Consider the following 26,051-nt stretch of genomic DNA (forward strand, 5'->3'; position numbering starts at 1 on the left):
TTTCTCCTGCACCAGGTTCATCGTTGGGTCAACTATGAATCCATGCTGAAAGAATGCCTGGTTGGCAGGATGGCCATTAAACCTGCTCTCCCTAAAGGTAAGTGGAGCCAGGGCTAAATTGGCATTGATGTGTGACACACATGGACTGTCTTTTATGGGGATTTCAGCAAATAGATTTAAATAAATCGCTAAATTGTTCTCATTTTCACTGGCCTCCTGGTCTAGCCATTGTAAAGGTTTTACTTTAGAATGAAACAATGACTTTACCTTAGAAATTTTTTTTTCAACTTTTTTTTTTTTCAACTTTTTTTTGCTATTTCTTGGGCTGCTTCCACGGCATATGGAAGTTCCCAGGCTAGGGGTTGAATCGGAGCTGTAGCCACCAGCCTACGCCAGAGCCACAGCAACGCTGGATCCGAGCCACGTCTGCAACCTACACCACAGCTCACAGCAACGCTGGATCGTTAACCCACTGAGCAAGGGCAGGGACCGAACCCGCAACCTCATGGTTCCTAGTCGGATTCGTTAACCACTGCGCCAGGACGGGAACTCCTACCTTAGAAATTTGACATGTTTTGAGAGAGCATTCATAGTGTGAGGATAAGCATTATGGAAGGGAAAGAACTTTATTCTGTTTGGTTTTCACTAGTCTTTTATTCTGTTGTTACATGGCGTAGCTGGAACACTTGGTTAGAGTTGACTTTGAGACTAATTTTCTAGGGTTTAATGTTTTGAATATGTAATATATTCACATGACTCAAAAATAAGAAAATTTGAAAATTTATATAGTAAAATTCTCCCTCCCCACCTTGTCTCCCATTTGCCTTGAACCTTCTTACTCCTTGACTCTTTACCATAGAAAACCCATGTTTTGATTTGAAAATACTTTTGAAAAAAACTATTTCTTCCCCTTTATCTTCTGAACTGCTGCTGTACAATCTGCAAGGCGTTGGAGACATCTCCTTCCTCCAAAGCTTCTTCTCAAGAGGACCTATGAGAAAAATTTAGACATGCAGTAGGATTAACAGGAATACTATGCTTAATCCTTTACTATGGAAGGAATGCAGTCATTTCTTTGGAGCAACTCTTTTTTTTTTTTTAATTTTAAATACAGTATTTTATTTTGATTGTCAAAAAAACACTTTTTATCCTATATTGTTCTTGAGATTTTGCTATCCTCTGGAGTTCTTTTGAGCAATTCTTGACTTTGACATCCAAATCAAGAATAAATTGGCTTGTTTAGCCTGAGTCTGCTTTCATTTATTTGGTTCAGTGCATTTTATAATTCAAGACCTTATTGCAAGAGGCCTCACCCACAGTATAGAAATATTGCAGGCATACCTCTGTTTGAACCCTGATTCCATGGCCTATTGGCTGTGCCATCTTTGGGCAAGTTTCTGTCTCTGAGCCTCAGGTTTTTTTCATCTGTACAGTGATTCATAGGGCTAAGAATTAATATAAGCAAATTAGCATGAGCATAATAGTTGTGCAAAAAACTTCAAAAATTATAGCCTAAAGGTTAAAGGGGAAAAAAGCAGTAAAATATCTATAACTACTTCAATTTGGTAATGAGCTAAAACGTTAAAAAGGTTAATTTGAGACAACAAAAATATAAGAGGGAAAGAGGAAAAGGATGGGACCTATATAGGCAAATGGAAATAAGTTGCTATCAGCAGAAGAAGGACTATTTTATCTATGAGATGTTTTATACAAACCTCGTAACCACAAAACATAAATCTAGAGCAGAGAAACAAAGCATGTAAAAAGAAGAAATCGGGAAAGTTGTAAAAAACCATAAATCTGAAACAGCAGTCAGAAGCACGAAGAAAAAGAAACAATGGAGAAACAGAACAACCAGAAAGCAAAAGATAAAATGGCAGTACTAAGCCCTCATTTAGCAATAATCACCCAAATGTAAATGAATTCAGTTCATCAGTTAAAAGACACAGGTGGCTGGATGGATTGAAAAACAAGACCTAACTGTTTTCTGCCTGTAAAAGACTCATCTCAGCTATTCCACTTCTGGTTAGTTATCTGAAGAATATGAAAACCCTAATTTGAAAAGATATAAGTGCCCACTAACAGGTGAATGAATAAAGGTGTGGAATATATATGCAATGGAATTCTGCTCAGCCATAAGAAAAGATGAAATCTTGCCATTTGTGACAATATGGATGGCACCTTAAAGGTATTTTGGTAAGTGAAATAAAATCAGTTGGAGAAAAATAAAACAAAAAAGGATTATTTCTTTTTCTTCCTACTGCTGTGAAACAAATAAGCAATGCATGTATACATGCACACTTCAGAGGTATTGCCGGTTCAGTTCTAGACCACCATAATAAAGCAAGTATTGCAATAAAGCAAGTCACATCAACTTTTTGATGTCGCAGTACATGTAAAAGTTATGTTTATACTCTACTGATAAGTGTGCAATAGCATTGTATCTACAAAAAAATGTACCTGTCTTAACTTTAAAATACTTTACTGCTATAAAAAGCTAACCATCATCTGAGCCTTCAAGCAACTCATAATCTTTTCCCAGATGGAGGGTCTTGCCTTGATGTGATGGCTGCCTACTGATCAGGGTGGAGGTTGCTGAAGGTTGGGGCTTCTGTGGAAGTTTCTTAAAATAAGACAGCATTGAAGTTTGCCATATCAGTTGCCTTTTTTAAATTGAAGTATAGCTGATTTACAGTGTTGTGTTAATTTCTGTGATAAGTTGTTGTTTATCCCTTCTGCATGTAGTGGTCTGCATCTACTAACCCCAAACTCTCAGTCCATCCCTCCCCTACCTCCTTGGCAACCACAAGTCTGTTCTCTATGTCTGTGAGTTTGTTTCTGTTTGATAGATAGGTTCATTTGTGTTAGATTCCACATACAAGGGATTTCATATAGCATTTGTCTTTCTCTTTCTGACTTCATTAGTATGATAATCTCTAGGTCCATTCATGTTGCTGCAAATGGCATTATTTCATTCTTTTTAATGGCCAGTACTCCACTAAACACACACATGCCCTCACATCTTCTTTATCCATTCCTCTGTCAATCTTGGCTGTTGTAAATAATGCTGCAATGAACATTGGTGTGCATGTATCTTTTTGAATTATAGTTTTGTCCACATATATGCCAAGGAGTGGGGTTGCTGGGTCATATGGCAGTTCTATTTTTAGTTTTCCAAGGAACCACCATACTGTTCTCCATAGTGCTGTACCAACATTCCCACCAGTGTAGGAGGGGTCCCTTTTCTCCACATCCTCTGCCACATGTTATTTATAGACTTTTTAATGTTGGCCATTCTGACCAGTGTGAGGTGGTCTGTGTCAATTGACTTTTACTTTCAAGAATGATTTCTTGGTAGCATGCGTTACTGTTTGATAGTATTTTATCCACAGTAGAACTTTAAAAATCAGAGTTAGGAGTTCCCGTCGTGGCGCAGTGGTTAACGAATCCGACAAGGAACCATGAGGTTGCGGGTTCGGTCCATGCCCTTGCTCAGTGGATTAAGGATCCAGCGTTGCTGTGAGCTGTGGTGTAGGTTGCAGACGCAGCTCGGATCCTGCATTGCTGTGGCTCTGGCGTAGGCCGATGGCTACAGCTCCGATTCAACCCCTAGCCTGGGAACCTCCATATGCCGCGGAAGCGGCCCAAGAAATAGCTAAAAAGACAAAAAAAAAATAAAATAAAAATAAAAATCAGAGTTAGTCCTCCTAAACCCTGCTGCTTTATTGACTAAGTTTATGTTGTATTCTATTTTTTTATTATTATTTTTTTGGTCTTTTTTTTATTACTCAATGAATTTATTACATTTATAGTTGTACAATGATCATCACAATTCAATTTTGTAGGATTTCCATCCTACACCCCCAGTGCATCCCCCCACCCCCCAAACTGTCTCCTTTGGAAACCAAAAGTTTATGTTGTATTCTAAATCTTTCATTGTCATTTCAGTAACCTTTTCATAGCATCTTCACCAGAAGTAGATTCCATGTTAAGAAACCACTTTGCTTATATATAAGAAGCAACTCCTCAATTGTTCAAAATTTATCATGAGATTGCAGCAACTTAGTCACATCTTTAGGTTCTTCTAATTCTCCTGCTGTTTCCACATCTGCAGTTACTTCCTCCCCCGAAGTCTCGAACCCCTCAAAGTTATCCATAAGAATTTGAATCAATTTCTTCCAAACTCCTATTAATGTTGTTATTTTGACCCTCTAAACATGAATCACAGATGTTCTTTATGGCATCTACAATAGAGAATCTTTTCCAGAGGGTTTTCAATTTACTTGCCCAGATCGGTCAGAGTAATTTCTGTCTCTAGCAGCTATAGTCTTACCAAATGTGTTTCTTAAATAATAAGACTTAAAAGTTGAAATGACTCCTTGATCCATGGACTGCAGAATGGACATTATGTTAGCAGGCATAAAACCGACATGAATCTCCTTGTCTGTCTCCATCAGAGCTCTTGAGAGACCAGGTGACTTATCAAAGAACAGTACTATTTTATAGTGAATTTTTTTTTTTTTTTTTTCTGAGCAGAAGGTCTCAGCAATGGGCTTAAAATATTCAGTAAACTGATGTATTGTCATACAGGCTTTGTTGTTCCATTTACAGAGCACAGACAAAGTAGATTTGGTAGAATTCTTGACGGCCTTAGGATTTTTGGAATGGTCAATGAGCATTGGCTTCAACTTAAAATCACCAGCCGCATTAGCCCTTAACAAGAGGGTCAGCCTGTCCTTTGCAGCTTTGAAGCCCGGCATCGACTTCTCTTCCTTAGCTGTGAAAGTCCTAGATGCCATCTTCTTCCAATAGATGGTGTTTCGTCTACATTTTTGAAAGTCTGTTGTTTAGTGGAACCATACTCAATAATTATTTTAGCTCGATCTTCTGGATAACTTGCTGCAGCTTCCCCTTCAGCACTTGCTGCTTCACCTTGCCTTTTATGTCATGGAGGAGGCTTCTTTTCTTAAATCTCCTGAACAGACCTCTGCTAGCTTCACACTTTTCTTCTATAACCTTTCTCACCTCTCTCAGCCTTCATAGAATTGAAGAGATTAGGCCTTGCTCTGAATTAGGCTTGGCTTAAGGGGATGTTGTGGCTGGTTTAATCTTCTATCCAGACTATGAAAACTTTCTCTGTATCAGCAATAAGGCTGTTTGGTTTTCTCTTCATCTGTGTGTTCACTGGGGTAGCACTTTGGATTTCCTTCAACTACTTGGCTGTTTGGCAAAAGAGGCCTAGCTTTCAGCCTATCTCAGCCTTCAACATTACTTCCTCATGAAGCTCAGTCATTTCTTGCTTTTGATTGAAAGTAAGAGATGGATGACTCTTTCATTTGAACACTTAGAGGCTATTATAGGGTTAATAATGGCCTACGTTCAAATTGTTGTGTCTCAGGGGACAGGGAGGCCTGAGGAGAGGAAGAGGGATGGGGGAACAGTCAGTTGATGGAGCAGCTGGATCACACCCATTTGTAGATTAAATTTGCTATCTTATGTGGGTGCAGTTCATTTAAAAAAAAAAAAATGCAGTATCTACGGAACTCAGTGAAGCAAAGCACAGTAAAACAAGGTATGCTTGTATACCAAAAAGAAACTAGTAAAATTCTTCCAAGCCAGTTAACTTTTGTAAACAAATGGCTTTCCTTTCTCTTAAATTGCTCCTGAGATCACCAGTTCACTGCCAGCAGGGGATTCTCAACTAAAATCTCTAAGTGACTAATTTTACCCCATCTTTTTTTTTTTTTTTTTTTGGGTCTTTTTGTCTTTTGTTTGTTTACAGCCACACCCACGGCATATGGAAGTTCCCAGGGTAGGGGTCGAATCGGAGCTACAGCTGCCAGCCTACACCACAGCCATAGCAATGTGGGATCCAAGCGGAGTCTGTGACCTACACCACAGCTCACAGCAATGCCAGATCCTTAACCCACTGAGAGAGGCCAGGGATCGAACCAACATCCTAATGGATCCTTCTTTAACTGCTGAGCCATGAAGGGAACTCTTAATTTTTCTCCATCTTGAATGTCACGTATCTTGTTTAATAATCTCTTTCTAAAGGCCATTTGCTTCTCTGTACTACCATTCAGTGCGAGCTTGCCAGCTCAGGTTTCTGTGCCATAGAAGAAACTAATGAAAGGACTTTTCTGGTTTCCTCCTTCCTCCCTGGAAATGAAAGATAGATAATCTTCAAAATGTTTCACCAAATACAGCAAACAACATTTAAAATGAGTCAATTCTAGAGAGAGCCCCAGATTTGGGGGAGGGGTTGGGGGAAGGTAGCTAGAAGCAGCAATCCAGAATGATAAGCTAGCTGTGATGCCTCCATTTCCTCCAAGCATTGATCAGATATTTGAAACTTAGAGCCACACAGGAATTTTAATGATTGTGTAGGAAATGGGAGGCCAGTTTTTGGGTCTGTGAAGGCAGGGAGTTGGAACTGAGATTCCTGCCTACGACTTGGCTCCTGAAATCTATATGATCATTGAAATGGGAAGGCTTAAAGGAAATATCTGTCCAACAGGAAAGGGAGAAGTCAGGGTATCTTGTTTACATTGACCTTATTTATGAGGTCATGAGGGAGAGGAAAGAATTCGTATCACAGTCTTGCCCACGTAAGAGTTAGGAATTGAGGAGTCTCCTTGTGGCACAGCAGGTTAAGGATCGGGCGTTGTCACTACAGTGGCTTGTGTCACTGCTGTGGCACGGGTTCATTCTCTAGCCTGGGAACTTCCACATGCCACAGGCATGGCCAAAAATAAAGTTGGGCATTCAAATATATACCACCTATGTGATCTTAGAAACCCCATACCAAGAAATAAAATGGTCTCCTATTACTGGTTTCCCAGGCTACTTGGCTGATTTATATACATGTTTTTAATGGTGAAACAGACTCTCAACGTAAAACTCTCAAATTTCCCATAAATACACATCAACAGTTATTAGTGCATGGTAAAAAAAAAAAAATCAAACCACACATGAGGCAACAGGTCAACAGAAACAAAAGTAGAATATCACCTCTTGGACTTTATTATTTGTGAACAGAATAAAATAATTATGTTTCGAATATTTAGGAAAATAAGAATGATTTGATAACATGAGTAAAAGCAAGAGATTGCTAAAATAATCATGTAGAATTAAAAAATAGAACTTCTAGGAATGAAAAATAGAGCTAGTGAAAATAAAAAGTGCATAGCATAAAAAGAGTTTAAACATAGTAGAGTTCAGTGAACTGCAAGATTTAGGAGCAGAAATTATGCAGAATGTGACACAGGAGAGAAAAAGTGAAAAAAAATATGCCGGAGATCCAGAGGATAGAGTAATAATAGCTATTATTTGTAATCAGATTTCCAGAAGGAAATAGTCATGAGAATGAGGAAGAGGCAACATCTGAAAGGATAATGGGTGGAAATTTTGATCAGTCAGCATTGATTAATCACAAATCCTCAGATTAAGCAAGTTCAGCAAATCCCAATTAAAAAAAAAAAAAAATCCGTACACAGACTCATTGTAGTAAAACCGTGGAACACCAAAGACAGTGAGAAGGTAAGAAGAACAGCCAGAGACAGACACGCATTTACTAACAAAGCAACGATTAGTAAATTGACAGCTAACTCACTAGTGTAGTTTGGTACCTGTTACAGCTGATTTACTAGAACATCAACAGAAGACCAAGAAAAATAGAACAGTGTCTTGATGGTTCTGAGAGAAAATAACTGACAACATAAAGTCATTCAGTAACAAGGATGAAATAAAGGTAGTTAAGATTAACAAACAAATTTATGAGACCAAAATCAGAAGGGTTGAGAAAGCCGGATTTCTGACTAAATCCTGATGGTAAGAATTAAACTATTAGTGAATGTTTCCTCTCCTTCTAACCACCTAGTTCAGGGAAATGCAAAGGTATTTCTTACCCGGAATGAAAAATGGACTCTGAGATGCTGTGTATTCATAAATTAAAAGTTTCCTTTTTCACACTGTTTCTAACCTGGGATTGATTCCTGAGGCTGCATGATCTGTAGAAAGAGCACACATTTCAAAGAAACTAACGTGGTCTCTAGTCGCATCTCTGCCTCAAATTCCACTCATAAGTTGTTGTGTTCTTCAGCATCACTTAACAGATCTCAGTGTTTTTCCTCAGCAGTAAAGTGGGATTTAAGAATGAAACATCGGCAGTCATTGTGAGAATTAAGACATGTTTGCTAACCGCTTGATACATTGGATGCAACATATGGTTGGCGATAGCAGAAGTGGTTGTAGCTACAGAGGCTGCTTTTGCCCCTCTGCTGCTACAAATGCTGAGGCTACTTATGTTTTTGATTCCTTTTTGTATCCCTGTAATTATTAACACGTACCAATATGAATTACCATGGCTCTGTTTCTGTGAAAAATAAAGTATTACCATTATTATTGACAGGGCCTGTTAGAGTGGGGTTGTGAATCTCTTTTTCACTGTAAAGCCTTTTTGGATTATAAGTGTTTTGCTAGGGCGTGGCCAGTCACAGGTAGTGAGACAACTTGGAAAGCATTAGGAAGCAAGACAGGAATTTGACAAATCAGGAAAGTGCTGATGGCAAGTAAATGGATGATAGGGTTTTTGTAACAGTAGAGAGTTAAGATCCAGCAAGATATAATCTGAACCTCAGGCTAACTGGAACAGAGTAGACCGTATAAAAGAGACAGTAATGAAAGAGAAAGATTTAACGTGTCAGAAGTGAAGATTGTTCATGATAATTAAGGTGAGATGTTTTTATTTTTTTTAATGTGTGTTTTTTTTTTTGTTGTTGTTTGTTTGTTTTTGTCTTTTTTTGGGTCTTGTTAGGGCCGCACCCGTGGCATATGGAAGTTCCCAGGCTAGGGGTCCAGTCAGCGCTACAACTGCCAGCCACGAAGCTACAGCCACAGCAACTCGAGATCCAGGCCTCAACTTTGACCTACACCACACCTCACAGTAAGCCAGATACTTAATCCATTGAGTGGGGCCAAGGATCAAACCCCAATCCTCATGGATACCAGTTGGGTTTGTTTCTGCTGAGCCACAGTGGGAACTCAGTGAAGTGTTTTAACAGTATCTCCTATGCCTTTGATCTATAGGCAGGGACAGATCATTGAAGTCTGTCGGCCAGAGACTTATGGATATAGACTACGAGATGGGGTAACCGTGTAATTGTCCAAACTGAGGCAGACTTGAGAATGAATGGAGGCTCTATTAGTAATTACACTGGGGCAGGTAGTAAACTATAACTCTTAGGCGTGTGTTCATTCAACAATTCAAACTTCTACATGACATGGGAATAGACAATGAAATTGGAGACAAGTGGGAACAGTCAGTAGAAAGAGACTTGCTGACATGAGGAGTTATGAGGGAGTGGGGAGCACAATGGATATACTGAAGAGGAATCTTCTACATGGGCTTCTTTAAGGGTAAGATCCCTCTACCATCTTTTAGGTGGAGAGACCAGCCAGACCCCAGTGCAGGGAAGATCCAGAAATAGTATTTTGCAGGCATCCCCACAGCTGGTTGTTTCTGGAAGGATAGTTTTTCCTTTATCCCATGGCTTCTAGTGTGGGAGTGATATCTGGGAAGAAAACAGAAAAGCTAACAAGGTCATATATAAAACACATAATACTAGTGGGTCTTTATCAAGGGAAAAGCAGTTTGCTTTTTATAATTCTTTGTTTAAAAAGTATTGTGATTTGGGGAGTTCCATCGTGGCTCAGTGGTTAACGAATCCGACTAGGAACCATGAGGTTGCGGGTTCGGTCCCTGCCCTTGCTTCAATCCCTGGGTTAAGGATCTGGCATTGACGTGAGCTGTGGTGTAAGTCGCAGACGTGGCTTTCTGGCGTTGCTGTGGCTGTGGCTGTGGCCAGCAGCTGCAGCTCCTATTCAGCCCCTAGCTTGGGAATCTCCATATGCCTCGGGTGCGGCCCTAAAGAGACAAAAGCCAAAAAAAAAAAGATGATAGTCGACATATATTTAGTAAAAGAATGGGTATATATGTAAGATAGGACTTTTTTTTTTTTAAACTTTCTTTACCCTGAGGGATCCTTCTGTGACTCCATGCAGCAGAGGTAAACTAGATTGGGGTCACAATTAAACATTCTTACCCAGTCCTTTTATGAAAAAGGAGTAAGTAGAATGCCGGTAGATCACAGCTCCCACCTTCTAAGTGGCCCTGAACTCTCCAGAAATCAGAGGCTCTTATCAGAGTAATGCAGTCTAACCAACATTATGAGAAGATGTGGATTTTCTTGGTCATGGAGCTGACCAAATGATGGAATTAGTTGATCAAGACAGATTCTTAGATTACCTGTGAAAGGGGAAAGTATCTCATGTGCCTAAAAATGACTCAGATGTAAATATGCTTAATATTTTACTATTAAGAAATAATCTCTTTCATTTCTGTGACTCAGTTTTCTAGACTAGTAAAGTCTTCTTAAAAATTTTTTTTGAAAAATTTTAAAGATATTTTAGATCATTAAGGTAGATCATTTAGGTAGATATTCTCATTTTATTGTCACATCTTATATTTTTAAAGAAGACTCAGAAAAATGAATAATTTAACAGGATCTAGAAAGTTCTGACAGAGTCAAATCAATTCACATCAGATAGGAAGTAATTATATGAGATGCCATAGTTTTTCCCTAGGAATAAATTGCCTGGAACAAGATTTCAAATCTGTGAGCCTCTCAGACAAAAAAAAATTGTTTTACGTGATAAATAAGATTCATCAAACTGCCAATTGTGTTGTACTCTGAAAATAAATTGAATTTACTTATGTTACTGTGAGTTGGCTGTTTATTCAAAGATAAGACACATATTCACAAATGCAGTAGCAAAGACAGATGAAAGTAAGGAGGAAGCAGGGATATCAGTGATTCTTTGCAAACTGTAGTGACTAGATTTTTGTCTGGTGGTGGAGGAAAGAAAGCTCATTTTGAGGCATAATTTAAACAGTTTTTAGGTCTTGTGTCTTTTCAGAAAATATTCACCTTCACAGTGACATAGTAAGAAAAATGCTCAGTTTCAGGGGAAGTGAAGTTTAATTTTTGTTCTGCTGCTGAAGAGCTGTGGAATTTCATTGAAGTCTTGACCTCTGATTTTCAGTCTTCAATGAGGGGATCAGATGATAATTTGGTGTATGTTGTTAAGATCCCTTTCAGCTATGAAGTTATTTTAGTAAAATGGGGAAAAAAAAAAGAATGGTTATCTGGCCTCCTTAATCATGGTTATTTTATGACATGTGAGCAAAGTAGTGATAATTATGGTCTCTCTGGTTGACTGAAAATCAGAACATAAAAAATTTGAAAGCTTTGATATAAGTACTTTGGTTTCTGTTTTTAGAAAATAAGATGATGTCACCCTAAAACGTAATGTCTGTCATTTCACCTTACTACTTGGATATTTCGTGTTAGCTTGGGATTCTTTTTTTTTTTTTTTTGACTCTGGCAACTTGCTGAGGGTTTTATTTTGACATATGGTTACAGCTCTTGTGATCAAGATATAATATAAATTTGTGAGTTGGGCTGCCAACCACCTGAAAGAATATATATATTAAGTTTTTTTTTTTTCTGGATTATAACACTAGTGATTGTATTGATATACAAGTCAAAGTTTTAACATATTCTCAGCATTTTGGCCATTTAAATTTACAGTAATAATAATCATTTTAAGTGCTCACCTGGGTGAAAGAGAAAGATAATAAGGTATCTTCCTTTGGGTTGTTAAAAGTATGTTTTGTTTATAAAGTGTAATCTAATTTTGGATAGTTTTAACTAATTTTTATATATATATATATGTGTATATATATATATATATATATATATATATTTATTTTTTGCTTTTTAGGGCCACACCTGTGGCATATGGAAGTTGCCAGGCTAGAGGTAGAATCCGAGCTGCAGCTGCCAACCTACACCACAGCCACAGCAACGCCAGACCCCTCACCCACTGAACAAGGCATAAAATTTGAAATGTATGTGCTTTCTAAAGAACTTAACCAAGATATTAGGAAAAAGTATCCAAAGGTGGAGGAAAAAGCCCCATGAAGTGGGAGACAAACACCAGCAGAAGTGGCCTGACAGTTCTTCAGAGATGAAATTACTTGAAACACAGGCCATCTGTTTATTAGCCTTATTTCTCTCCTCAGGCCTTGGAAGAAAGCCCTTCAAGAAGAGGGCTGTTATCTTTAAATCAATAATATTAACCAATCTTCTCTCTGATGTAATATCTTTATCTTTTTTCCTAAACCACTGTACAGACTACCGTGAGGAAAAGAAAGTCTTAAATGGTAAGTCCTATACCTTTATCATAAAAAATGAATCATCTTCACGTGATTGTGTCCAGTATTGCCTCGCAGAATTATCTGGGCGGTATTTAGATATTTTTCATGAGAAAGATGCCTTTACTTGCCTAAACTTAGAACAGTTGACTGAACTTTATAGATCCCTTACTTCAGTCATGACTCTTCATGGTAGTCCCTTCTCTAACATCCCTGAGCATGTGTTCCTCTGCCCTCAGCTTGAATACCTATAGTGACTAGGGCTCCATCCTCAGAAGCCAGACTACACTCCTCCCTCAGGCTGGGGCTCACCTCCAGTGTCGGCACACAGATGCCGAGTAACCCTTCCCTGGGCTCAGCGGCTCTGGCTTCTTCAGCCATTCATCTGACTAGGAGTTATGACTGACTCTTGCCCTAACCCCCCAAAAGTCTGGTGTGGCAGCCAAGACTGACCTTTATGAAATGCACAGGCCTACTTGCCTCAACTATATTACCAATATATGTTTTTTCTGTTTGCAAAAGAAAGTTATAGAAATTCAGGAAACAGGGTAGATTACCAGATGAATCACCTTTTCTTTTTTAACTAAAGAAAATAGTCTTACTGTAGACTAATTTATACAGTTTTTGATGCACACCTCAAGTTGTTTGTGTGAAGTATAATACCACATTAAAGGAAGGACCGATTGGGGGTTTTGTCTGATGCTTGACCCTTTTGTGATAATAGGCAAACAGCCTTCCCTTAAAGACTAATTACTGATGGACTGGGCATTTCTTTTTCTACCATTTTGCCTTCCTTTCGATGCATTGCATTTAATCTGTCAGTTAACAGCGGCCTTAAGAATGGGATATTATATTGTACAAGTGGTCTGGCAAGCATGGTTACCTCTTTTATATGTATAGCTCAAATATTTGGCTCATTTAAGTGTATGTGATAAGTCTCTGCAGATGTGATCTGCCTGCCTTCTATGTCATTATTTAAACAGCGTTTAAAACACTGACTGGGATAGACTACTTTATTGTTCTGCTAGAGACCTGATCTCTTCAGATTGACATCAGTCTATCAGTCTGCACTTTGGGGAAGCAGAATGTTCATTCAGTCCCCCTAATTTTAATTATTTTATTCTGCCCCACGTTCACCGCAGATTTCCCCAACTTTTCTGGCAGGACTGTTTTATGTAAGGTGCTCTACTTTGTTTGGCAATGTTAAAATCAAGATGCACTTCACAGCCTATGCCAGAATTCTGTTCTTTAGTAAGTTGTATTTATATGATACTGTGAAGTTTTTTAGAGTGTTTGAAAGTTGTCTCTTTTGCTCTCTCAGAATATTGCAGGGCAGATTTCATTACTAGTTTGAATTTGAGAACCAGGAAACAGTGGTGATCTTTTCATAAGACTACTGTGCTGAAACTGAGCTCAAATCCAGATTTCCTGGTCCTAATCAGGTCATATGAGATCAAAATTGACTAACAATTTATGAATCGTGTTGATAGCTTTTTCTTGCAGCAATTCTTAGATTGTGATACATTTTTAAAAATTTATCTATGAGGCTTCCAAAAGATAAATGACATTAACCTCATAATGAAGTCTCTTTCAGCACTTCTCAAAAGTTGAAAAAGGTCATCTTTTATTTTTTGTCATTTTAGAAAAAATACATTTTAGTTATTGTCGTCCTGTTAATAAACCTGTAGTTTTGTGGTAGAGCATTCTTCTTTACAGTTCACTGTTAGTTAATTCATGATTTTGGCCTTGTTATGTCACAACTTGGAGACCTCCTTTGTTTATCTGAAATTAAATGTGTTTTGCAGACTTACATGAGAAGAGATGAAGCTGAATGAGTAAGGCCTGAACTCAGGTCTCACAGTCAGCCTCATTCAAAAAAAATATATTGCTGTTTGACATCTCATGCTTGCACCTAAGCTCATGTTTAAACAGAAGACTCTTTGGCTAAAAAGAATCTTGAAAACCTTTAAACTAGCATGTCTCATGGATGCCTCTCAATGCTGACATTATATAGTTACTGTGACTTCTAATTTAGAATTTTAAGACTCACCAAAACCTAAATGTTAATTTTTTTTTCCTGCAGAGTTTGAGAAATAGTAACATAATTGATGCAGTGATTTTTCAAGAGTCTTATTAGCAGTAGTCCTCTTTTATTTCCAAACTAAATCTTGCAAAGAATACACTCATTGTGGAAGGAAAAATACTTAATATTTACAGAATCTCTGAAGCTCATCCATGTCTCAGAGTTTCTGAAAACAATTTGAAAACCAGAGCTTTAGTGGCCCTTTAATATGTGATGTTGATGCATGCATACAAGAATGTCTAAAATGAAAAAAAAAAAAAAAAAAGACAGAATCCCACATGTCAGTGAAGAGGACTGACAGCAATACTTCCATATGCTTCTGGTAAAAAGTGTAAACTGGTACGACCACGTTGGGAAAATATTTAGCAGTATTTACCAAGGCTAAACATATACACGTCTTATATATCTACCAAAAACGTAGATGTATATTTTTCAAGAGTATATGTATACACTTATAAGAATTTGTAGCAGCGCTGTACGTAATAGCCAAAACCTGCCCAAATGTCCATCAACAGGAAAATGAGTAGACTCTGATATGTGGTATAGTCATACAGTATAATACTCAGTAATAAAAAGGAAGAAACTGCTGATGCAGTCCACAGCATGGATAAAATCTCAGAAAGCTCCAGACAGGCCTGATTTATTACTTACACTTAGTCATGCGTATTTGACATTAACTTAATGTCTGTAGAGCGGAACAAAAAGAGACCAAAAGAAAACATTTTATGATTCTGTTTTTATAAAGGCCAAAAATACAGGCAAAAACTAATCATGATAAAAAGTCAGAATAGTTGGTTACCCTTGGGGAAGGGGTGGTGATTGGGAGGGGAGGGTGGGACTGTGCTAGCTACAAGGGTCTGTTTTGCTTATGCACATTCACTAAGTAGTACATTTATGACTTGTGTCCTTTTATAATATTTCAAGAAGTTGTTATTGAAAAGATGGGAAGAAGAAAAATAATATATGGACAAACTGTGGCTATTTTTTTTTTTTTTTTGTTTTTCTTTTTGAAGGCATGCTTCCCAAGAGCCAAGTGACAGATACACTTGCCAGAGAAGGTCCTAGTTCTCCAAGGTAGGCATTCTTGTTCTATTTTTTTTTAAGCATGATCAGTTCTGCACCAAAATATGCACATTAAAAGCATTAAATGCCTTTGAGTTTGAGTTATTGCTTATCATATTAATCATGTTTCTTTGACACAAGAACTGTAGTACCTCATTTATCAGGCATTGTTGGAGAATGAGCTGTTTGTAAGTGTGAGATTTCAATATAACTGAAGTTTAATCCAGTTTAAACACCAAAACTTAAAAAAAAAAAATTCAGAATTTTTTTTCTGACTATAAAATGTACATTCCTGGTGAAAAACTTGGAAAATACAGAGAAATACAAAAGAAAGTGATGAAATCAGTTATGTAATCCCATCAACCATATATATATATATATATACACATACACACATAAACGTGTGTGTGTGTGTGTGTGTGTATTCACACATGTATACTCTCAACATTTGGTTTATTCTACCCAGTTTGAGTCATGTAATGCCTATTTCTTTTTGTTTGTTTGTTTGTTTTAGCTTTTTAGGGCCTCACATGCAGCATGTGGAAGTTCCCAGGCTAGGTGTCAAATTGGAGCTGCAGCTGCTGGCCTTTGCCGCAGCCACAGCAATTTGGGATCTGAGCCACATCTGCGACCTATGCCATAGCTCAGGGCAATGCTGAATCCTTAGCTCACTTGGTGAGGCCAGGGATCAAACTTGCGTCCTCAAGGATACCAGTCAAGTTCATAACCCGCTGAGCCACAATGGGAGCTCCATGCCTATTTCTGTATTCTGTTTTGATAATATAAGTGTTACAATATATTTTATGGTCAATTTCCTATGTCATGAAATGTAGACAAAAAAAGCATTTTTTGTTTGCATTCCATCATATGATCATACCATAAAATATTCAAGTATTCTATTTTTATATCTCATTTGTTTTATCAATTTTTAATGGAAATCCTTCAACATGTACTACATACCATTTTAGTAAATTAAGCAACGCATTTATATTTTTGTTAATGATATTTCAAATATCCTTGTGTGTGTTATTTGTAGTTCTTTCTCTTACCACCTTTCTTCGTGTGAGTCTATGACAGCTGTATCCTACTATATTTATTTTATCTGTTAAATTGTTTCCTATATGATTTTAAGTTAAGGACCTCAGCATACCTCCTCTAGGATCACATTGGGTACCTGTATGCAGATAATAAATTCAAAAACAGTATTAGTTGGATCAATAGCTATAGTAAACAGAAGACTTAATTTTTTCCTTATTTTTCACTCATCCTTGGTGAGTTAATTTCTTGAGTAATAATGTATTTGTGACAGAGAGGAGCGAAGGTGATAAGGATATAGATTTTATCATGCTCCTTTACGAAACATGTTATTGCTCTGATAAAAAGAATTTGATTTGATTTGATGTAAAATTGTTTTACTAAAGTATATTTTGATTTACAGTGTTGTGTCAAGTTCTGCTGTACAGCAAAGTGACCCAGTCATACACACACACACACACACACACACACACACACATTCTTTTTCTCATATATTATCTTCTATCATGTTCTATCACAAGAGATTGGATATAGTTCCCTGTGCTACACAGCAGGACCTCATTGCTTATCCATTCTAAATGCAATAGTTTGTAACTACTAACCTCAAACTCCCAGTCCATCCCACTCCCTCCACCCCACCCCTTAGCAACCACAAGTCTGTTTTCTGTGTCTGTGAGTCTGTCTTTTGTAGATAGGTTCATTTGTGCCATATTTTAGATTCCACATATAAGTGATATCATATGGTATTTGTCTTTCTCCTTCTGACTGATAAGAGAAATTTTAGATGTGCAACCTTTATAAAAAGTGTCCTTCGAGGATATTGTTTGTTTTTATCCAATTTGGAATACATGGAAGTATAAGTATTTTAAATTGAAAAATTATTGCCAGTTATTTAATAGAAAAAAAAGTGTACCTAGAGAAATACATTTCTCACTGTAGATTTTAAACTATACACACACACACACACACACACACACACACACACATTTTGTCTCTTTCTAGGGCCGCACCTGTAGCATATGGAGGTTCCCAGGCTAGGGATCTAACTGGAGATGTAGCCGCCGGCCTACACCAGAGCCACAGCAACACCAGATCCGAGCTGCATCCGCAACCTACACCACAGCTCATGGCAACCCCAGATCCTTAACCCACTGAGCGAGGCCAGGGATCGAACCCGCAACCTCACAGTTCCTAGTTGGATTCATTAACCACTGAGCCACGACGGGAACTCCTAAACTATATGTTTTAATTCATGTATTTATTATGTCACATTTTATATTTTAAAATTGTATATATTTAATGATTTAATATATGTTAATGCACATAATTATTCATTCTTTTAAAATTATTTTGCAGCTATGACTGGTTCCAAACAGACTCTTTAGTCACCATTGTCGTATATACTAAACAGAAGGTAAACACGTCTTTAAAATCAGAAAAAAAAATACTTAGTAAATGTTAGCTCCATGGAGGTACTTTTCTAAGTGCTCTTCTTGTATCAATTACAAGCAGAGCCTTTCATTACCCCTATTTTACGGATGAGAATATAGAGATGAAGTAATTTACCCAAAGACACATTAAGTGGCAGATCTAGCATTTTGAACCGAGGCAAGCTGGCTTCAATGACCATGCTATAGCATCTTAGGACAAAAGTAGCCTAGGAAGTATTTTTATATGCTCTTCTGTGATTTCTTTTTTTTAAAGCATGGATAACAGAAGTGAGACTTCGCCATAAGAACTAATTTCCTATCCCTGCTTCTGCTCCCTCCGGTGACCCTCCTCATCACACAATCCAGAACCAACAGGGCAGGCCCTGGGGAGGTGGGGATCTGATCCCATTGGTAATGTCAGCGAAGCCCAGAGGATGGATGACTGAAGGAAGGGGGAAGGTTTTTACATGGAATAATGCGTTCAGTATATGCTATAAATGATAAGTACCGAAATAACTTTCACTTAACTATGTAGAAATTAGATACATTTAAAAGTTTGTTAGTGAGCTTAATTTTTTCATAAGCTGAGTTTAAGAGTTTGTTTTATTTGCCCAGTGGAAAGATTAAAATGAACACAAATATCTTGGCTTCTCTTATGATTCTAATTTTTCTCCCAGATTATTTATCCAGCAAGTATTTATAGAGCACCTACTAGGTGCCAAGCAATATTCTAAAGACAGTCCCTTATGCTTAGAGGTGGGTAAGGTGGGTAAGGTAGACATTAAGTACAGACAGATAGGTAATTGAAATTGTGATATATGCTTTGAAGAAGAACTGGGTTGTATGGGAGAGGAAAACAGGAGTAATATGTATTTAGTTTATGGGTTCAACTTCCACTGATCAGGTTAAAAGTATAGTGATAGGAGTTTGGAAAAAAGTTTACTTTTTAATCTTTTCTTTTTGATTTCTGTTTAAGGATATCAATTTAGGCTCGATCACAGTTGATCATCAGGGTGATTCCTTTAGAGTGGAAACAATTATTAAGGATTATTCATATCTTATACATATTGGTAAGTACCTTAATCTCTATTAATGGAAACAACTTTTGTTTCCTTTAAGTATAAGAATAACTGGTATAGAGTCAAGGTAACTGTAATATTTTATCTGCTATTGTCATTGTGGATCAAGTTTTTTTCTGTTATTTCTTTATACTAATGAAAGTGCTAGCAAGTGCCAGTATGACCTTACCTTTCCCAAGTTTAAACAACTAGATGTGATCAAAATCAATAGTATGAAGTATTTGCTGGCCCAGCTTTGTAAAGTTCTGTTACTTAATGCCTATAAAACAAACCTCAGGCCTGCCTGTCTTGTGCTACCACTGTGCAGCCATCACCAGGCGCTTTTCCATTGGCCTGTCTCTTGCTTAAGCAGCCGGGACTGTGAGGTTGTACAGTAACCCTGAGTGGCCTCTCCCTGCATGGCCAAAGACTAACGATACAGTTCACTTCCATCTTTTTGATAGGTTACATATCAGGAGAAAGAAATCAGTACTAAAATCTGGAAGAACAGTAGTGGATTCTTAATTCATTTCTCACACATAATGACTCTAGAATTTCATCATTTTCTCCTTTTAAAGAAGGTGATATTATTCTAGTTAGAAGGTAGAAATGAAATAAATAAAAGCAAGAAGAAAGCTGTGTAGTTGCCACTGTGGCACAGTGGGTTGAGAGTCCGACTGCAGTAGTTTGGGTCACTGCGAAGGTGTGGGTTTGATCCTCTGCATGGTGCAGTGGGTTAAAGGGTTCAGCATTGCCACAGCTGCAGTGTAGGTTGCAGCTGAGCAGATTTAGTCCCTGGCCTGGGAACTTCCATATGCCACAGGTATGGCCATTAAAAAAAAAAAAAAGAAAAGAAAATAGAAGAAGAAAGCTGTTTTAAGCATGCATTTTTATGTTTCATTTACTTTTAAAACAGAGACTAAAATTCTCCAGACCTCAACTATATCAGGACTCTGCTTACAGCTTTACTGTATTAATGATAAATGTTTTTTCTTTCTTATTTCCCCACATGCATTAGATTAATCCACCTGAAATCTTAAACCTTTCTTCTAGAAATATATCCTATCCTTTTTTTTGCTAGCATAAGATCTAATACTTATTGCCTCTTAGGAAGACTTTTAAACAAAATTCGGATGTCTGGAAAAGTATATATTATTCACTAGCTCTGTCATGAATTTTCTTTAAGGAAGACCTCTATGCTGGAATTTATTATGTTTCAAATACTGTGTGGCTAGTTTTGTTCACGCTCTAGCTAATCATACCTAGCACATGTATAAAAAAATAAAAATTCCACAGTCAAAAATGTGAAACTCTCGATTGCTAATACTAGATCAGAAGGACTAAAACAACACAAAACTGTAAATTCCAGATAACCATATCAACACGGTAAACTTGAGAGCAGTTGTTTGTGAAGATACTTCTTGCGTTTCCCCCTCTAGAATGCAGGTTCCCTAAAGGCAGAGGTTTTTCTCTTTCACTAACTGCAGTGCCTGAAACACCTAGAAAGTGCATGGCACACCTAGGTGCTCAGTAATTTTTTTCACTAACTGAAAGAACATTCAACTTAGAGAACAGTAAGAAAGGAAGAACTGAGCTAGACCGAGGCCCAGCCTGTAACCACATATGTGCATGCACGCCTGGTGCAGGTATGTCTCATGAGCTGCCTCTCTCCTGTCCTGTCCCCTTCTTGGTTTGTAGGGTTATCAATCTGGGACCATACTTAGACCAGTATGGGTTACTCTTTTGTGACCCATTGAGTACTTCCTTTTTAATTAATAGGGAGAGAAATAGAAAAATTGAAGAAATGTATTTAAATAATGTGTCTCAAAATATTATACAACATTTTGGTTGAGTTCCATTTCTTTCTTTTGGTCTCTTGGGATATGTTTGGGAGATTTGAAATAGTGCATAAAAAAACAATCATTTAAATGATACTATATAATGTTTGTAGACCATGTGAATTGAAGTTGGATTCTAACTGAATTTTTTTTTTTTCTCCTCCAGGCTTAAGCCATGAGATTCAGGAAGATTTTTCGGGTAAGCTACCAAAAAATAATGTATGTACATATGTACACACAAAATATATACATACACATGCGGAGAGAGAGAGAGCGGAGAAATAACCGGCATTTGCCTTATTTTTCATATGTATACTTTCATGTTGCGGAGCAAGAACTTGATGTTTTCTATATAAACAAATACACTAATTTTTTTTTTTTTTTGTCTTTTGTTGTTGTCGTTGCTGTTGTTGCTATTTCTTGGGCCGCTCCCGCGGCATATGGAGGTTCCCAGGCTAGGGGTTGAATGGGAGCTGTAACCACCGGCCTACGCCAGAGGCACAGCAACGCAGGATCCGAGCCGCGTCTGCAACCTACACCACAGCTCACGGCAGCGCCGGATCGTTAACCCACTGAGCAAGGGCAGGGACCAAACCCGCAACTTCATGGTTCCTAGTCGGATTCGTCAACCACTGCGCCACGACGGGAACTCCTAATTTTTAAATATACTTTCCTCCTTCTGCTTTCAATTTTCCCCATCCTTTTTGCTTTCCTCTTGTTCATTTCATCTTTTTATCCTTTCCTTTTCCTCCCCTTAAAAAAAAATTCCTGTCTCTGTTCTTCCTTCCTACCCTACTCCTGATGTGTAGTTTATAGAAATATACTTGACCAGTCAAGTTTTTTTAGGTGTATATATTTAAATATTTAATGTTGATGGAGCATCTTAAATTATCTATACTGATGCATGTAAATATGCAATGTGGATTTTACACAGCTGTTTAACAGTAGAAGACTTATCAGAGAATGGTGGTTTCTTGGTTTTTTTGTTTGTTTTTCTTTGGCTTTATTGAGATATAATTGACAAAATTGCAATATACTTAAAGATTTAAAGTGCAAAACATGATGATTTGATAACGGTATGTATTGTGAAAAGATTCCCACAATCAAATTAATTGGCACATCCATCACCTCACATATTTACCTTTGTGAGTGTATGTGTGAAAACACAAGTTCTGTTGTCTTAGCAAATTTCAATTATATAAGACAGTGTAATCAACTCTAGTCACCATGTTATGCATTAGATCCTCTGACTTTATTCCTCTTAGAGCTCAAAGCTTGTATCCTTTTATTGGCCTCTGTCTTATTTTCCCCTACCCTCCCAACCCCTGACACAATTTTCTTACTTTCTATTCCTATGAGTTTGACTTTTTAAAAAAATCCCACATATAAGTGATACTATGCAGTATTTGTCTTCTCTGTCTTATTTATTGTATTTAGTGAGTGTAGTGCCCTCTAGGTTTATAATAGATTGTTGCAAATGGTAGGATTTCCTCCTTTCATCCATATATATATATTATATATAAAATGGGATATTATATATGTGGTTTATTGTTTTAAAGTACTGTCAGAGTATCTTACACTGGTCCTGTACCTTCCCTGTTCTACATAACATAGTAAGTTCTATAAATTGTATAAATTAAGCTCTTTAAAGTCACAAAAAGAACTTTTTATGTTTGTAAAGCTTCAAATCAGTGCTCATTGGATTGAATTTATTTGACTAATCTATCCTTAAAAGTTGTAAATTGCTACTGAATTATCTGTTTTCAGTGAGGAAAAACAGATTGTTTCTAAAAATGAAAAAATATACTTTAGATCTTTTAAAGCACATTCAATTTATGAAATTTAATTGGTGTATAAATTTCCTATTATACGCATATATTCTCAATCATTTTAATCATTCAAAAATAAAAAGATAATTTAAAAGATTTTTAAATAATCAAAGGTTTACATGAACTTTGGAGGGAGTCATTTTTCTGGGGCTTTTTCTATGTGTATTAGTCTCAGTATTGGTTAACTGAATTCCCTTATAAGAACCCCTCAGATCCCAAGAAATGTTAAAAGGGTTTAAATTAAATTTGCTTTTGTGGACCCATTCAATGGCTAATTTGTATGTGTAAAGGTTTTTTTTTTTTTTTTTTCCAAGCTATGTGTTAATTAATTGCCATGGCTATAATTAAGCATGTATGAAGACTAGCATTATGTATTAGCTTGGTCTTTGATAAATTAATTTGAAAGAAGTTAATCTGTTTCAAAAATAAACTAGACTGAACATCATATCATATAAGGCATAAACAATTTTGATGAGCATATATGTAAAATTTTATTTATTTCACTAATGATCAGTGATATTCGGGTTGAGAAAGATTGGTTTAAAAATAAAGTTTTATATTTAGTATCAGTGAATACAAATGGAATTTATCTTCTTTTCAGTGCAGGTTGTTGAGAATGTGGGAAAAATAGAGATTGTCCTGAAGAAAAAAGAGAGTACTACTTGGAAATCCCTCGGTTGTCCTCTGGAGAATCATAATTCACTTCTTCCAAAGAAAGATACAGGTAGGCTGTGCTGTTATTTTTGAGTCCTAGGCTCATGAAAAGGTTGTTTCAGTGTCTCATTATACCAGAGTTTAGAAAGTCACTTTCAGTGAGCCAAAGGGTCCTTGTAGGAGTTTCCATCATGGCGCAGTGGTTAACGAATCCAACTAGGAACCATGAGGTTGCGGGTTCGATCCCTGGCCTTGCTCAGTGGGTTAAGGACCCGGTGTTGCCGTGAGCTGTGGTGTAGGTTGCAGACGCGGCTTGGATCCCGAGTTGCTGTGGCTCTGGCATAGGCTGGTGGCTGTAGCTCTGATTCGACCCTGAGCCTGGGAACCTCCATATGCCGCAGGAGTGGCCCAAGAAATGGCAAAAAGACAAAAAAAGGGGGGGGGGTCCTTGTATCTCCCTCTAAGGAGCTGCAAAGGGACATTGTTTTGGTTATCCTCCTTTTTTTTTTTTTTAAATAGAAATTAAATTTCTGACCCTACTATCTAATGTTTAGGCATAACAAGGTCATTAGGTAATAAAACAGAGAAGCCCACTGTGCTCAGACTGTTCAATCATTCACTCCTTTGGGTTCCTTTTTGTAATAGATGCAAAGACAAATTTAAGTTTATGCCTTGTTTGCGTGTCTGATTTTTTTCTGTTTAGAGTAGGCACCTCTGTTGTCTCTCTGCTTACCCGAAGCAGTTTCTGAGTTTACTCCTAAAGGGCGATACCATTCATTTCCTTTCTCCTTTTATTTTTTAAAGCTTTTAATGTAAGCATAACACATTTATAGGCAAAGATACACATTACAAGAGTTCTATTTTATGAATTTTCACAGAACACACCCCATATTTCCTCTTTGGAAAACTGTAGGATTTGCTTCTTGTTCCCACTGCTTTGAGATTTTACAGTTTGCTATGCCTTAGTGGGGGTCTGTTTTCATCTTTTGTGCTGAGTGTTCATCTTTTGTGCTCATCTTTCCATTATGGAAACTTCAGACCCTCAAGCCTGGGAAATACTGATTTTTCTTCCCCCCATGGTCTGTTTTTGCTTTCTAGAAGTATTCTTATTTTAAACCATCTTAACTACTTCTCTATCTTATTTCTCTTATTTTCGGTTTTATCCTTTTGTTCTCCTTTTTGGGGAGATATCAGCTGTGTCTTCTAGCTCTGCTAATGAGTTACTCAGTTCTACTCTCATATTTATAACTTGAGAACTCTTGATTTTTTTTTCTTTTGCTTTAGCATACTTATTATTGCTTGCTTCTCTTATCTTTTTAAGAATTACTGGTAGTGTTTTAGAGTTTTCCTTTCCCTGCGTAGCGTCTTTGTTTCTATAATTTGTCTGTTTGTATTGGTCTGTCTTTCATATTGGATGCTTTCTTTGAATATCTGCTGATCCTTGATATTTCAGGGCGGAGTTCTAAAAGCTGATTGGAAACCCTGTGCATGTGGGCGTGGCTTGTCAACAATAGTTTTCGATGTGGCTAGATTGTTTCTTTGGGAAAAGTCTGCTGCTAGTATTTTGTTAAAGTTGCTGGAGTAAACAATCTTCTACCTTGCACCAGCATTTCAGAAGTTATATGGGAAAAGATTGCTGGGGTTCTTTTTTTCTTTTTTTTGCCTAGTGTATTATATCGATCTACTATGGCTGCCATTCAGAAGTACCACAGACTTGATGACCTAACAACCGAAATTTATTTTCTCACATTCTGGAAGCCAAAAGTCCAATACTAAGGTGCTGGCAAGGTTGGCTCCTTCCGAGGCCTCTCCTTGGCTTGTAGGTGGCTGTGTTCACATCTCTCTGTGCATGTTTGTGTCCCTGTTGCTTCTTCTTATAAGGATGTCAGTCATATTGGATTAGGAACCACCCTAATGACCTCATTTTAACTTTTTTTTTTTTTTTTGGTTTTTCTAGGGCCCTTCCCGCGGTATGTGGAGGTTCCCAGGCTAGGGGTTGAATTGGAGCTGTAGCCGCTGGCCTACGCCAGAGCCACAGCAACACGGGATCCGAGCCAGGTCTGCAACCTACACTACAGCTCACGGCAACGCCGGATCCTTAACCCACTGAGCAAGGCCGGGGGCCAAACCCGCAACCTCATGGTTCCTAGTCGGATTCATTAACCACTGCACCACAATGGGAACTCCTCATTTTAACTTACTTACCTTTTAAAATACCCTGTCTCCAAATACGGTCACATTCTAAGGTACTGGGGGTTGTGACTTTAATGTTGAAAATTGAGGTGGACACAGTTCAGCCTTTAACATATACCAGAGCTAGAGGCTCTTTGTTTTGCCCTAGACAGCTGAGTTCTAATTTTTTGCCAGAATAGGAGAGGATCAGTAGGAGAAGACTTCAGAAAGGGAGGAAGAGGTATCTAAGCTTCTTGAATGAACTTTCTTCCAGAAAGTGGATTTAAATAAGCTCTGCCTTCACTCTGATTCCAGAGATCCTTGGTCCTGCCAGTTTCTGGCCTCCAAGGGATCTTGTATTACAAATGGGCAGATTCTTGGTTTTTTGTGCCTCCAGCTTAGAATTCCACTTTACAGAGTCTATGGTCAATTACTAGTTATCTCTTTGCCATGTCATCTCCCAAAGTTTTGCTGCTTTTTTCATATTTCCATTCTTTCTGTCCTTGCAGCCTATGCCTTAAAAAACAACCACACACACACACACACACACACACACACACACAACGACCTTTGTTGTTATTTTAGGGGGAGGGTTAGAAAAAACTAACTG

At 37.6% G+C, this 26,051-nt stretch overlaps 1 protein-coding gene and 1 long non-coding RNA gene across 10 annotated transcripts in view; both read left to right on the top strand.

Moving 5' to 3' along the window:
• CYB5R4 (cytochrome b5 reductase 4) overlaps positions 1 to 26,051 on the top strand; it is a 99,163-nt gene that overhangs the window by 42,558 nt on the left and 30,554 nt on the right. For 8 of the 9 annotated variants that reach the window (XR_014805242.1, XR_002343379.2, XM_021089555.2 and 5 more), the window contains 7 exons: positions 16 to 97; positions 12,260 to 12,289; positions 15,377 to 15,437; positions 17,817 to 17,874; positions 18,867 to 18,960; positions 20,953 to 20,985; positions 23,217 to 23,339. Coding sequence is in view for 6 of the 9 variants with exons in the window: in XM_021089555.2 (XP_020945214.2) it covers positions 16 to 97; positions 12,260 to 12,289; positions 15,377 to 15,437; positions 17,817 to 17,874; positions 18,867 to 18,960; positions 20,953 to 20,985; positions 23,217 to 23,339 (481 nt within the window). In the remaining 3 variants the exon portion in view is untranslated. Of the gene's footprint in view, positions 1 to 15; positions 98 to 12,259; positions 12,290 to 15,376; positions 15,438 to 17,816; positions 17,875 to 18,866; positions 18,961 to 20,952; positions 20,986 to 23,216; positions 24,938 to 26,051 lie in introns of all 9 variants that reach the window. The other variant, XR_014805243.1, reaches the window with a different exon arrangement.
• On the top strand, positions 1,267 to 6,820 carry LOC146406079 (uncharacterized). The gene is made up of 2 exons (XR_014805253.1): positions 1,267 to 3,391; positions 5,995 to 6,820. It is a non-coding gene; the product is annotated as an uncharacterized LOC146406079 (long non-coding RNA).

Source organism: Sus scrofa, chromosome 1 (assembly GCF_054392235.1).
Source record: "Sus scrofa isolate SSC_HxYL_T2T_F1_AM1 chromosome 1, Sscrofa_HxYL_maternal_Yorkshire_Landrace_v2.0, whole genome shotgun sequence".
NCBI lineage: Eukaryota > Metazoa > Chordata > Mammalia > Artiodactyla > Suidae > Sus > Sus scrofa.